The sequence below is a fragment of the Rhipicephalus sanguineus genome, chromosome 5 (assembly GCF_013339695.2).
Source record: "Rhipicephalus sanguineus isolate Rsan-2018 chromosome 5, BIME_Rsan_1.4, whole genome shotgun sequence".
Classification (NCBI taxonomy): Eukaryota; Metazoa; Arthropoda; class Arachnida; order Ixodida; family Ixodidae; genus Rhipicephalus; species Rhipicephalus sanguineus.
The window spans coordinates 126,715,147-126,727,971 of record NC_051180.1 but is presented as its reverse complement, the minus strand read 5'-3'; the positions used below and the strand labels follow the sequence as shown (position 1 = coordinate 126,727,971).

General features: G+C 47.2%; 1 protein-coding gene across 1 annotated transcript in view; it reads right to left on the bottom strand.

Moving 5' to 3' along the window:
* Positions 1–1,186: 1,186 nt before the first annotated feature.
* The window catches only part of LOC119392949 (serine/threonine-protein kinase Sgk1-like), a 32,178-nt gene continuing 20,539 nt past the window's right edge, over positions 1,187–12,825 (bottom strand). Inside the window, exons 7-13 of the mRNA XM_049416030.1 lie at positions 11,401–11,534; positions 10,080–10,165; positions 9,530–9,605; positions 8,574–8,702; positions 5,466–5,545; positions 3,199–3,293; positions 1,187–1,646 (exon numbers count right to left, since the gene is read on the bottom strand). Coding sequence (XP_049271987.1) covers positions 1,595–1,646; positions 3,199–3,293; positions 5,466–5,545; positions 8,574–8,702; positions 9,530–9,605; positions 10,080–10,165; positions 11,401–11,534 — 652 coding nt within the window. The 3' untranslated portion in view covers positions 1,187–1,594. The remainder of the gene's footprint in view (positions 1,647–3,198; positions 3,294–5,465; positions 5,546–8,573; positions 8,703–9,529; positions 9,606–10,079; positions 10,166–11,400; positions 11,535–12,825) is intronic.

The following is a 12,825-nucleotide window of genomic DNA, read 5'->3' as shown; positions in this document are numbered from 1 at the left end:
ACTGCTGTTGATATTATTGCCATTTTAGAAGTTGTCATACATTGGGCTTTCACTCTGACATAAATTGTTATTTGCCTTTAGTGTCCCTTTAATAAAGAAACGGCGTTCATGTGACTCTCACTTCGTCTTTGAGAGAGGGCGAAATAGAGGCGATAAAGTAAATAAGGACGAAGATCCCCTGGCGCAGCAGACGTCATGGAAAGTGTCCGCGGAACGGCACCGGCCGCTTGTATACAAAATCGGCGTTCGCGTCTAGGGGAGCGAGGACCATACAAAAGCGAAAGCACGGCTCTGCATATATATCACGATTAAAGCAAATTTAGGGACTAGCGAGTTAGTGAGATAGACAGTTATATAACAATCTAAAGAGATTAAGTGACGTCCAAGTTAAGTAGTGCAGGTTAATGACAGCTAGCTATTTGCAATGGTTAACTAGTGAATGCCGGGCGTCGATATAACGTGTGTGGTAAAGTAGCCACACCGGATGGCTTTCGCCTTCGACTCGTCTGAAGTAAAGTCCCTAGAGTTTTCCTTTTTACTTTACTAAAGAACAGGGAAAAATCTAGGGACTTCAGTCTGAAGGGAATGCAAGCGGGAGTTTTTCCTTCTCACGTTTAGCCAGTGGTTTGAAAGTTGACGCGTCCACCTCGTCGTACGTGACGGTCGGCGTAAATGACTGCTAAAATTGAGTAGCGGCCATGCGTACGTTACACCGGCCCTACTCTGCGGAATGACTTTAACATAGCACACATCGCAAGAATTGAACGTATAAACGTAGCCCTGCTGCACTGATCGAAAACAACCGTCGCCTCTAAGGCCATCACGTACGTTTGGCGGGAGTCGCATCCGGTCCGTTCATTGATGTTGCGGTAGGCTTAGTTTTATACAAGAAGCTATGGCATGACGTTTTCGCACGATGTATGCAATATTGAAATTGCGAAGAACTTTATCGTGCTAAGTCCGCCCTAACCGTTGTACATCTAGTCCAAGAAACTGCTACAATCTTACCAACAGTAAAGCGCTTCCAGCTATTTCGGGAAAATTTAATCGGTAGGAGACGGAAACAGTGCTATATGTTTCTCTCGTCCTTTCGCGATGTGGTACTTGTCTTATCCTTGAATATACGACACGCGAACTCCTGTGTGCGCTCGTGGGCCTGTCGACCATCGATCGCTTTCAGCAAAGTCGACAAAATAAAACAAACTAAAATAAGCCTTCGTCGGGTGTCAGTCGTGGTATTTTGTGCACCCCGCGAACCTTCTGCGACGTCGACAATACTCGCTTTCCTTGTGGACGTCACCTTCATCGACGTCATACTAGTAGCGATGTCGAAAGCTGCTGCCAACTCAGAAGAGCACTCACGGTTAATTTAAAAACCAATCAAAATGCCTTAAAGGCAACGCTCGCCACTAATATTCGGCCACAAGAGCCCACGTATACAGGACAATCAAACAACACAAAGTTCTCGAGGTTTCGATTTTGGTGTCAGGTGTTCTTTAAGGCCGAGCGTGACGCCAATAATGTTGATGACGATGGTCCGGGGGCACATCTGTGTCGGCTCGCTTTCGGCCCACTTGCGTGAGTCGGCCCGCCCTCAGAATGACTGGTTACCCTTCGGAGCATTTCGCGTCGTGACGCTTTTCGCCCTGCAAATAGATAGAAAATAAACCCTGTGATGAAATACATGAAAATTTACTAAGGTCTCTACATTTTCGTTTTTAACGTGTGCATGATGATCTAGTGATACAGTGAGAAATGTAGGACACCACGAAAATAAAAATTAATGCTCAGGGGGGTCTTACAATGTCACTTGCTCTACATTTCGAATTCGGCGTTTATAGAAGTGCGTGCTTAAGGCTTTGAAAATAGACTCGAGCAGCAGCCAAGTGCTTCGTATGCAGCCGGTTCACGCTGACCAACGCCGAATGAATGATGATGATGATGAAATGAACTTTATTTGGTCCTGGAGAACCCCGATCAGACAACCCCCCGAAGGGGGGTCCGCCGCAGTTGCTGGCCGCGCCCACGCCGGTACTGGAAGACCGTGGCCCTCCGCCCGTTCGCAGGCCTCCTGGACTGCCGACAGCTGGACTGAGAGCTCGTTGCTGAAAGAGCAACTTTAATTATCCCTGTTTAAAGGTAAGGGCGATGGGCTCGAGGGTGGGCGACGAACTAATTGGAATAGGCCTCCTCCGTCTCGGCCCACTCCAGGACGGCATCCTGGAACTCGGGCCTCGAGCTGCGGAATGCAGCCTCCCACAGCTTCTCTCTAGATAATTTTGTGCGAAAAGAGGGCAGGGGGTGCTTAGGGCACAACGGCATCTTGACGGTATCGGGCAGCATCGAGGTACAACGCGTGCCACGCCACTGGTGACGCTCCTCTTTGTGTCAGCGCTGCGGGGCGCCTAGTATGTACCAGGGCGTTGTTCCTGCTGCGCAGCGGCAGTTGTCGCCAAAATCACAGTGCGAAAACACCTCAACTTACGCTTTAAAACGACCCGCCACGGTGGTCTAGTAGGTATGGTGCTCGACTGCTGACCCGCAGGTTGCGGGATCGAATCCCGGCCGCGGCGGCCGCATTTTCGATGGAGGCGAAAATGCTTGAGGCCTGTACTTAGATTTAGGTGCGCGTTAAAGAACACCAGATGGTCGAAATTTCCGAAACCCTCCACTACGGCGTCTCTCATAATCAAATATTTGTTTTGGGGCGAACATATCTCGATTCCGATCAGGTTTTACGGTAGCCGACAGAAATGTGGAAGACATTGAATGGCGGCGAGCTTGGCACAAGAAACGCGGTCGAAATGGCAACAATTAAAACGGGATGAGCGTAAATATGTTTATTTCTTTCAACTTTAGGCCAGTGCTCGTTCTTATTTTAACAATGTACTACCAGTTTGCCGGCCAGTTTTCGTCGAACATTAAAGCTCATATGTGTTCTTGACACTACCGATTAACATCCGAAATTGAAGCGGCGAGACTCCGGTGACCTTGTGTTTTCCATACAAAGTTGGTCGACGTGAGTTGGAAACGTATAGTCCTTTTAATCTACAAACTTTTGTAAGCTGAGTGCACTTTAACAGATGCTCTCTTGTATACCTACTAGTCCGGCTGTCCGCTCTCCCGCGTCGTGATAAATTTGTATACTTGTAACACCAAGACATGCGTGATATAGCAACACCACAAACGTATACTCACCTCGTGAAACTGTCCCAGTCCACATGGTGGAAGAATGGATGTTTCATCACTTCGTAGAAGCCCGTTGAACGACAACCCAGGCGAAGCCGAGGTCTCTAAAAAAATGTGTAGTATATCAAGATTACACATGTGATATGCCATGTATTGCGAACTTCCAACATGTCACGTTTGGCTAATAACGAAAAACGATTCTCCCTATTATAGACACACATACACAAGCCTTATTACAGCGATCAGTACACCGTACTGTCTCGTTATTACCCGAGCTTCTGTGTGGAAGAAAAGCCACAACCTTTTATATACAGAGGTAAGGCTAATGCACGTTATCTCGCACGTCGCTATACGCTTTAGAATGCTTGCAGTAGCGCGCCAGACCGCTGATCTCTAACCGATGTTAGAAAAGAGACATCACGAAGAAATTAACAAGTAGCAAATAAGCTACGTCAGTGAGTTCGGAGTACTTCCTCGCGTTTTGGCCATTGCTGTGGCATAAAGATTCTCGAAACCGCAGCTAAAATATTAACTCAGTCTGAGTAGATGGTGTCAAAGTCACCCAATGAAAAAGAGACGGTCGCGCGTGCGTGCGTGCGTGCGTGCGTGTGTGTTGAGGGGGGGGGGCAAAGGTGGGGTCAGCATAATCGGACGGCACTCGATGAACAGCACAGAGCTCAGCTGGTTGGTAAGTATTCAGGTTAAAAAGACTGGGCGTGCAAACACAGACACAAGAGACTATTCCAGACACCATAAACGCAGTTTGCGGTGTCCTGACTTACCTCTTGCGTCAGTGGTTGCACACCCGGTCCTTTTACCTTTATGGATATTTCCGCACGCTACGTAGCCTCAATGACACTCGTACGCATTGCAGTCCGCTCATGTTCAACTCAAGAGCATTCAATATCACCAGCCCAGACTTACGTTAGTTTACTCACGTTCACTTGCGCCCATTTCCGTTAATTCCCACGCCCACTCAAGTTCACCATCGCTCAAACATATTCGTTCTCACGTCCACTAATTGCCTTCGTCGCTTACTATAACGCTCCATTCCCACGCTTTTGAAATGACTGCTCAGCTATGTTAGCGCTTGAAGGGGTCCTGCAACTCTTTTCCAAGTAACCATCGAACGGCTTTATTACGGTAGTTTATTGCCTCCCGAATCCACCGCCGCGAAAATTCTTGGAAGTACGAGCGAAGTTACAGAGATTTGTCGCACGCTGTTACAGAGCGCGCTGAAAGCTAGGCAAGGAGGGGTGGCACGGGGGACAGAAGTTACGTCATGCGCGCCTCATGACCTTGAGCACTTTTTCTTTTCTTTTTTTTTTCTTCGAACGCGTGGCTTACTTTCGGTGTGATCGCGAGCGCGAGCGCAGGCACGTGTCGGCCTCCCGCGGCGGCAGCGTAACAAGGCAGCTAAGGATGCTCAAATCGGCCAATCGCCGTGAACTTGGGGTACATGGCGCGGCCGTCTGGGTATACGGCATCATTTGTCTATAGAAGAGGGAACAATTTCCAGCTAAGTTTGAGAATTAATTGTGAATTTCAGGCCGCGTGCTGCGCTATAATGTTTGGCTCGCGTGTTCTGAGAAGCCTCGACTACCGATGGGCAGCGTTTTTTGACCAAGCTGAAAAAGTGTTGCAGAGCCACTCTAAACACCGTGAACGTGTAGAAAGAAAGGACGATCACAAACAATGGTCACCATCTAATAACTTGCCCAAGTTACCTGCGAAGTAGTTTACAAAGTGTTCGTGAGCTAGTGTGACTCGGGAGTAAGTATGCCGACCTATCAATGAAGCGCCACTGATCACCCTGTTTAATGTGCCCTTGAAGGATTGCCAAGAGAACCTGCCGATGCATCAAAATCAAGTTTCCATAATAATATAATCTGGAGTTTAAAGTCCCAAAACCACCATATGATTATGAGAGACGCCGTAGTGGAGGGCTCCGGAAATTTCGACCACCTGGGGCTCTTTAACCGTGCACCTAAATCTAAGTACACGGGCCTCGGGCATTTTCGCCTCCATCGAAAATGCAGCCGCCACGGCCTGGATTTGATCCCGCGACCTTCGGGTCAGCAGACGAGCGCCATACCCACTAGACCACCGTGGCAAGGCAAATGAAGTTCCGAAGACGACATGGTGACTCTGCATTCTGACGACCTTAGTTCGTTCAACCGACATCCATAGAAATATCGTTTAAATTATACATTCTCAGATGTTCCTCAGAAGACCGCCCTTTGCGGACCTTTTTGCATGCAGCCGCGTTTGATTACCTCAACTAGAAGGCCACATATGAGGCTTTTTGCATGCGGAGGCATGTGCTTGGGCAGGATAATGGGGACCACCTCGGCGTCTGAAAAAAAAAAAAGAGATAAAAAGGCACCTTATTAGGCACACTTTTTCTCTTCGTGCTGGTGAAGTCGATGTCACAGTTAACCCGAACACGAAACAACTCGGAAATTAAGAGAAAGGTCGAAGCCTTAAAGCGCTAAGAAATCGAACAAGTGCCACTGGATATCAACGTTTCGACAAGGGGATTTGTCACGGCTGCGACTCTCGATAATGAGCCCTAACGAAGACAAGCATCTGTGCCGAAACGTTAGCTCCCGCCATATTTCTTCTTCAGGGAATTATCATTTCTAACTCGAGGCTTCTCTCGCGGAAAATGCCGCGAGTAACTGTGATTTGGGAGCGTCAAATTCGCTAGTTAATAAGGTAACAAGCGGCGCAGAACGGCAAGGACGACAACCACCTGAGTAACAGTGCGCGCGCTGCCATGCTAGTGGTCCACGTCCTGTCATCCTGGGTATCTGTCCTCGTCAAATTGTATTACCTTGTTACGCTAAAAACAAGAACAATTAACTGACCCTGAACAAGACCCTGTCTAAATGTGTCACAACTAATCCGTCTTCCTTTTTAAAGCATTAGATATTTGCTCCGTACAGCCTCTTTTTGTTGTAAAGCTATTATCAATGTGTTTTAACACGATAGCCGGTGTCGGTGGTGTCGGCGGTGTCGGCGTCTTTGGCTGTGAGGGAAAAAAAGTCATAGTTCCGCCGCAACGTCAATGAATGCGATAGCAACAAATTGGAGTGTAACGCGAAGAACGGAAAGCAGCTCAAAATTTCCAGTGCGTCACTCAAGCGCAAAGGACGCACGAAAAGAACACACACAGGACGAGCGCGAACTATCAAGCGTCGCAGCTCGACACTTAGAGCGCACTCCTCAAACATAAAGAAGGACGCATGAAACGAACCCACAGGTATACACAGGATGAGCTCGAACTAACAAACAACTGTCACAGTTGTTACTTATTTCTGTTTGAACAGCGTGTTCGTTTCGCAAATACGGCCACTGCAGCGAGCGAAGTGACCTTCGTACGCTCTGTAACTGCAGCGCGGACATCGCGGTGAAAGCACAAGACATACAAACACCCCCTCCCTCTACGAGATAAGCGCGCGCGCAGGCGACCATGCCCTGTAGGGCGAAGTGCACGGAGGCGCGCGCGCATCGCTATGAGCGGGGCGATGACCTTCAAAGCGCGCCCCTCGCGCACTTCGCGCCATCTCGATGGTGAGCCAGAAAGCATGCTGAAGTAAATGGTGTACATAAATAGCTCGCCGTTAGCATGCTGAAAACGGTACTCTTCGTGGCCTAGCCGTCTAACGCCGCGCGCTGGGGGCGAGAGGTCGCCCGTTTGATTCCGCGCGTCGGAAAGTATTTTTCTGTGTTTTTCATTGTGGCTGTTAATACATATACGTCTCGCCACGGTGGTTATGGCGCTCGACTGCTGACCCGAAGGTCGCGGGATTGAATCCCGGCCACGGCGGCTGCATTTTCGATGGAGGTGAAAATGTTTCAGGCCCGTGTAGTTAGATTTGTGTGCACGTTGAAGAAATTTCCGGAGCCCTCCACTACGGCGTCTCTCATAATCGTATCGTGGTTTTGAGACGTTAACTCCAGATATATATATATATATATATATATATATATATATATATATATATATATATATATATATATATATATATATATATATATATATACGGGACATGACGGCGACGCCGACAGCAAAAAACAGCCGAGGGTGTCCATATAATTGCTATCGCAATAAAATCAACGTTGTCCGTGAGCGAAAATTCGAGGTACCTAGATGCAAATAGAGAAATAAGTATCTTTGGTTCGAGCGGGATCGGGGACTCGAACCTGCGACCCCTCGCTCCGTGGCGCGATACGTTTAGCCGCTCGGCTACCACGCTTACATCCTCTAGCATACTAACGGCGAGCTATTTATATACACCATTTAGCGTTGGTGGTACGCACATCTCAGAAATTCTTCAGCGGCTTGACAGAAAACCCGCGAAATGGCGCAAAGGGCCCTAGGGCGCGCTTTCCGTGTTCTGTCTCGCCGCATGCATGGATATAGGAGCCGGCGCGCGTCCGGACTTGGGCTTTCCATGCGGCAAGGTTTAGGTGTCGATCGAGAAGCCAGGTTAGCGATTGGGAAGGCGATATGAACACATTCCGATTACGCTATTACATTTTACTTTTGAAAGCGAAGCTCAAGCGTCCACCAAGTTTTTCCATTATTTGACTCAATTCTTACGGCAATCGTAGGCGAAGCGTGGATGTATAGTGAAAGAAACAATGAACTTTCGGTTACGAGACCAAAATGCGCCAAAATGAGTACACTATTGTGCACTCTTGTCTTCTCGATCGTGCGTGACAGTCATTATCAAGACATCCCCTGTAATTTATTACCACATTTTAAAAAAGGCGTACCTGCTTCTCAAGCACTCGTATTTACCTGTCTTACTTGTCCTTTCTCAAATACATCACTCGATATTTTTCTGTCAAGAATGCTGTGACCCGCTGGTATACAGTGCATGCCGCTCGGGACCTGCAAGTGTCGAACGCGCAGCGGTAGCCAAGAAAAGTAAAATGAATCTTCTTCGGCTACAAAGCAGTTCCCAAGGTGGCCAACCTTTCTTCGAGTCCAATTTCAGATGGGCGCGTGCATTTCCAGCAAAGGGGCGCGTGTTATCAAAGAATCCCAAAGCAGTCAGCATTAATCTCGAAGGCTACCCTTTATAAGCTCTCCCACCCACCCAATAGGACTGTGAAGGTCCGCGACTAAGAGGCGTCTAGCGGCTAACACATCGCGACAGGATATCGCGAGTCGAGGGCTCGCATACCTTAGATTACTGCAGCGTTGTGGTGACAGACAAGGTGGTTGACAGCCAGCAAGTGCGCTTTCATGGTCGACGAATGTGCACGTATTCTCTCGCTGTCGGGCGAGATAGATTAGTTCGTACGAAGCAGGCTTTTTTCTATTATGCAAGCTTTAGAGGAAGCACCGTTAACGGACTTCCCTCACTCACATTGGTACATGTAGTCCCGGTCGGCCCAGTGGTCCAGGTTGGTCTTCGCCGAATAGATGGACATGGGCGTGTGGCGAACGTACAGCACGTACGTCAGAATGCCCAGCGACCAGTAGTCGGACGTGCGATCTGCGTCGAAGCGTGGCACAACGCATGTGCGCAAGTCACACCGAGGTCGGCGAGATAACGTTGCTATATCTAAAAAATACGAAAGAAGATCGTCCACTCGGAAGTGGTATGGAAATCGTAGTTCAACAGTCGAATAGCTGTCCTGCTAAGAGAATCAGAAAGAAATTCGTGACGTCGATGTGAAAGAAGCGTCAGCGCGACGTCAACGGTATGACAAGATTGACTGACATTACGGCAGTCATAGGTTGTACCAGTTACCTGTCACTGCGATGTTACGTGCCAGTGTTTCTTGCAGTGCTGTTACTACTCTCAAAATTTATGTTTCCAAAGAATGTGAGGGTAGCCGAAATTTCCAATGATAATCCAAGAGGCGTTGAGTGCCCCTTTTGCACTCACCTGCCTACGCCCATGGGTCTAATAATTTCTCATATTTCCTCAACAAAAAAGCTTTGCGAGTTTTCTTGTTCTTTCATGAAATTGCGGGAACGGGCATGTAGTGTGTTTGAGCGCTTCAAACAGCCCTGACGGCTTTTCTGTAATACCCTCGATGCAACAAATGCACACCTTCAAGGTACGTCATTCCAGGAAATAGAGCGAACAGACTGCTGAGAGCATTCCGCTGTTCGCTTACCAGGACAATAGTCACCGACGTTTTCTGAACTGTTTTGCCTATCCTTCGTGTTTAGGACGGCCAAATTTCGCCCTACAGATCTTACACCTAATGTATATCACACGCTTTCACACACATTGAGACTGCTGGACAGACACGCGTATCTGCAAAACCAGGTTAGGAAACATTGCGCAAATAAAGAGAACACGACGGTTACCGTATACTTCCATTCTTAGGACTTCCGGCGCCATGTAGGGTATCGAGCCGATCCGGCTGCTCGACGTCTTGCCATGCTGCAGAAATGAATGTAGATAGACTATTAACAGCACGAGCGCTTAACAGGAAAAAACTAAGACGACGCAGGACAGAGTGCTCAATTCAACTAACCAGTTGGTTGAAGTCAGCAGTCTGTCATGTGTCTTAGCTTTCAAGTGAAGCGTGTTATGAGTTGCAGATTTTGGCGACGGTGGCGTTATACGCGAAAATCCCGGCGCCGGCGAGTGTATACAGAAACACGGCCCTCTAAGGTGCCCCGGTCCCATGCTTATTCGTATGCGCCGTTTGCAAATCATTGATGCGCGTATTGGTATTGCCGTGGAAGTCGCCTTCCTCGCATTTCTGTAAAATAGTGCCGTCAAGCCAACTTGCACGCAGAAATTCGCGTACAACTTGCACCCCGACTTAGGCTCCAAGTTTTCTCTACATCTTGCACGGGTTGTACGCGAGAAAGTACGGTGTTGCGGACGCATCGGTCGTCATGGACTCACCGAGCAGAAGGCGAAGTCGAAGAGTCGTGCGGTGCCCTTCATGTCAATGAGGATCGTTGTCGGCGAGATGTTGCGGTACATCATGTCTGCACGACATACCGTAGATAAAGCGCTGATAATTATGACATAAAAGGGTGAACTCGATGGACGTCCTGCTTAAAACGATAGTGACAAAATAGTCACCTAACCTGCTTCATCTACTTCACGTTTGAGTATATCACAGTCTAACATTTTGCCTAACACCCTCTTGTACTCTTTAATAAAATTTCCATATTTATAGTGCACAGCTTCTTATGCTTGTAACGACCCCTGTTCTACCAATATATAATTGCTGGTTTATTTCTACGAGTACTTTAAATATTAACCATGATTAACTTTTCCTTCCAATGTTCATGTAATCATAGTTTATGAAATCGTAAAGCGTAACGATGATGATGATATGTGAGTTTTATTGGCGCAACGCTACGTACTGAAAGAAACAAAGACAAATCTTTCACTTTGGGATAGTCTTGAGCAACGAGTATTCGTATGCGTTGTAGCTCCGAGTTACTAATGAATGAATAACAATGTAGTTTCCCTTTCACGAAATGTCCGCCAGCTTACGGACTTTCGCAGAACTGAATAGACATGACAACATCCTGAAAGCTACCGTACCGGGAAGACTTTTTTTTTCATCGCACGAAAACTTGCATGGCTATCATTGATTGCGCATATACCGGTCAACGTGCCCCCGACCACGGCATGAGTATTTTCTATAGCACGAGGTTCGCTTCATTGTATGGTTCGTAGAATGTGTTGTTGAGGAGGCTGAACACTGGCGGCGCGCCTTTGCATTCAGAATGTGCGTTCTTAAATTAAGGAAAACTATGGCAAACGCCGGCATCTAATGCATTCGGAATCTCAAGAAAGCTCGCATTTAGGCATATGCAACACATCAAAGAACGGTTACACACAAAACTGTAACCTTTATTTCCCTCACTGCAGATAATTATCCGATGCTAACTGATTTTATGGCGCTCTTCATTTATGTATATGTGTCTAAAGTAATTCTCTGTCGCCACTTGTCCCACGAAGTCTCTGTCTAGTCAAGATACAAGAGCAGGGGCGTCGTTGCAGCTGATAATGGCTTTTGACACCAGTTACCGTTTTAGATACCAGTTACGTGTGAAGCTACATACAGAACCGTCCACTTGAGTGCCAATTCAGGGTTCCGTCCGCTTAACATATACTTATCGGATCGCGCTTACTCTACAAGTGAACTGCGCTAGGGTGCCTACATTTTTTTTTCCTGGTCACAAACAACAAAGAAAGCACAGCCCACCTCTGTCGTGGATGTACTTGAGCGCGTACGTGACGTTGGCGACAATATTCACGATGACGTCATCACGCAGCGCACCTTCTTCGAGAAGTGACTGGAGCGTGCATCCTTCGTAGTACTCGGCCACAAAAACGTAACTGCGAAATACGAACGCGGCTCATGGCTTGGTGTTTACGAATGGCACACAGCTTTCGTCGCGTACAACACTCTACCGTACCCTGCAGTCGTTAAAGGGACACTAAAGAGAAACAATGAATTGGTTTAAATTGATAAAGTGTGCTCGGAGAACTCTTGTGTTGTTTATTTAACCACCATAGGTTTAATATTAGAGGAGAAAACCAAGTGCAAAGCTTCATTTTTAAATTTCGCGCCGAACTTTGTAATTCGTGACGTAAAAGATGTCAAAGAGCACTTAACGTATTTTGGCGCCACTGGCTCGACGAAATTTCCACAAACTCGTTATGTCAAGTCTCTAGCCCCCTCAGAGGACATTGTACTTCGATTGAACCGATTAGGAGCTACGTAGGCCCAAGCAGGCGCCGGCAAAGATATGTGACGTCACGGCAAATGGTGCGAGAATTCCAAGGTGGCGTCGTCACCTGTATTTTCTTTTCGCGCGTTTTCTCGCTTATTAAGCGTCTTCTCGCAGCAAGCGTGGTGTTTTCGGTATCGTGGAAGACTACTTTACTAATGCGAGAAAAATTGTTTTGCTCTTTAGTGTCCCTTTAAAGGAGAGCAAACCCGAAGCCGATATTTTGTAAGAATTCTCGTTGCTTTATAAGCATTCGTTTCTTAGTGGTTTGAGGTTAGGAAAAGACGCTAATTTCTGCAACCCACGAGGAAGCACGTGGAAGGGCCACCTTCTCGAGATAAGCCCCGAGAGCCAGGTCGGAATACCTCCCACCTCCTTAGGAAAACAGGTGAGGCATGCACGTGGAATCAAACCCAGTACCTCTATCATAAGAAGCGGATGATGTACCACTTCAATATGGCTTCAGTTTCTTTTCTTCACACGCTGCCGCGCTGTCTTTGTCACAAAGGTAAGCGTCACGCAAATGGCGATAAGAAGAGAGTCATGTGAGCACTATGACATACGATAATGGTTGCAAGGCGACTTCACCTTGCAACCATTATTCGTGATCTCTGTAACATCCCCCTTACAACAATGCCTTCGAGTGATTTGTAGTATTATAATAAATAAATAAATAAATAAATAAATAAATAAATAAATAAATAGGACGAATAAGTCGTCCACTGGGGAGTTTTGTTGCAAGGAAATCCGAAATCGGCATGGATTTCTTTGCAACTTCTTGTGTGCTGCCAACGGAGAGATAGCAATTTCTTGCCTTCCATAAAGTGGTGGCACATCGCTTGCTTCCGCAGGAGTGATCTGTCCCACATATGGAATTTTACAAAATATAAATCCTT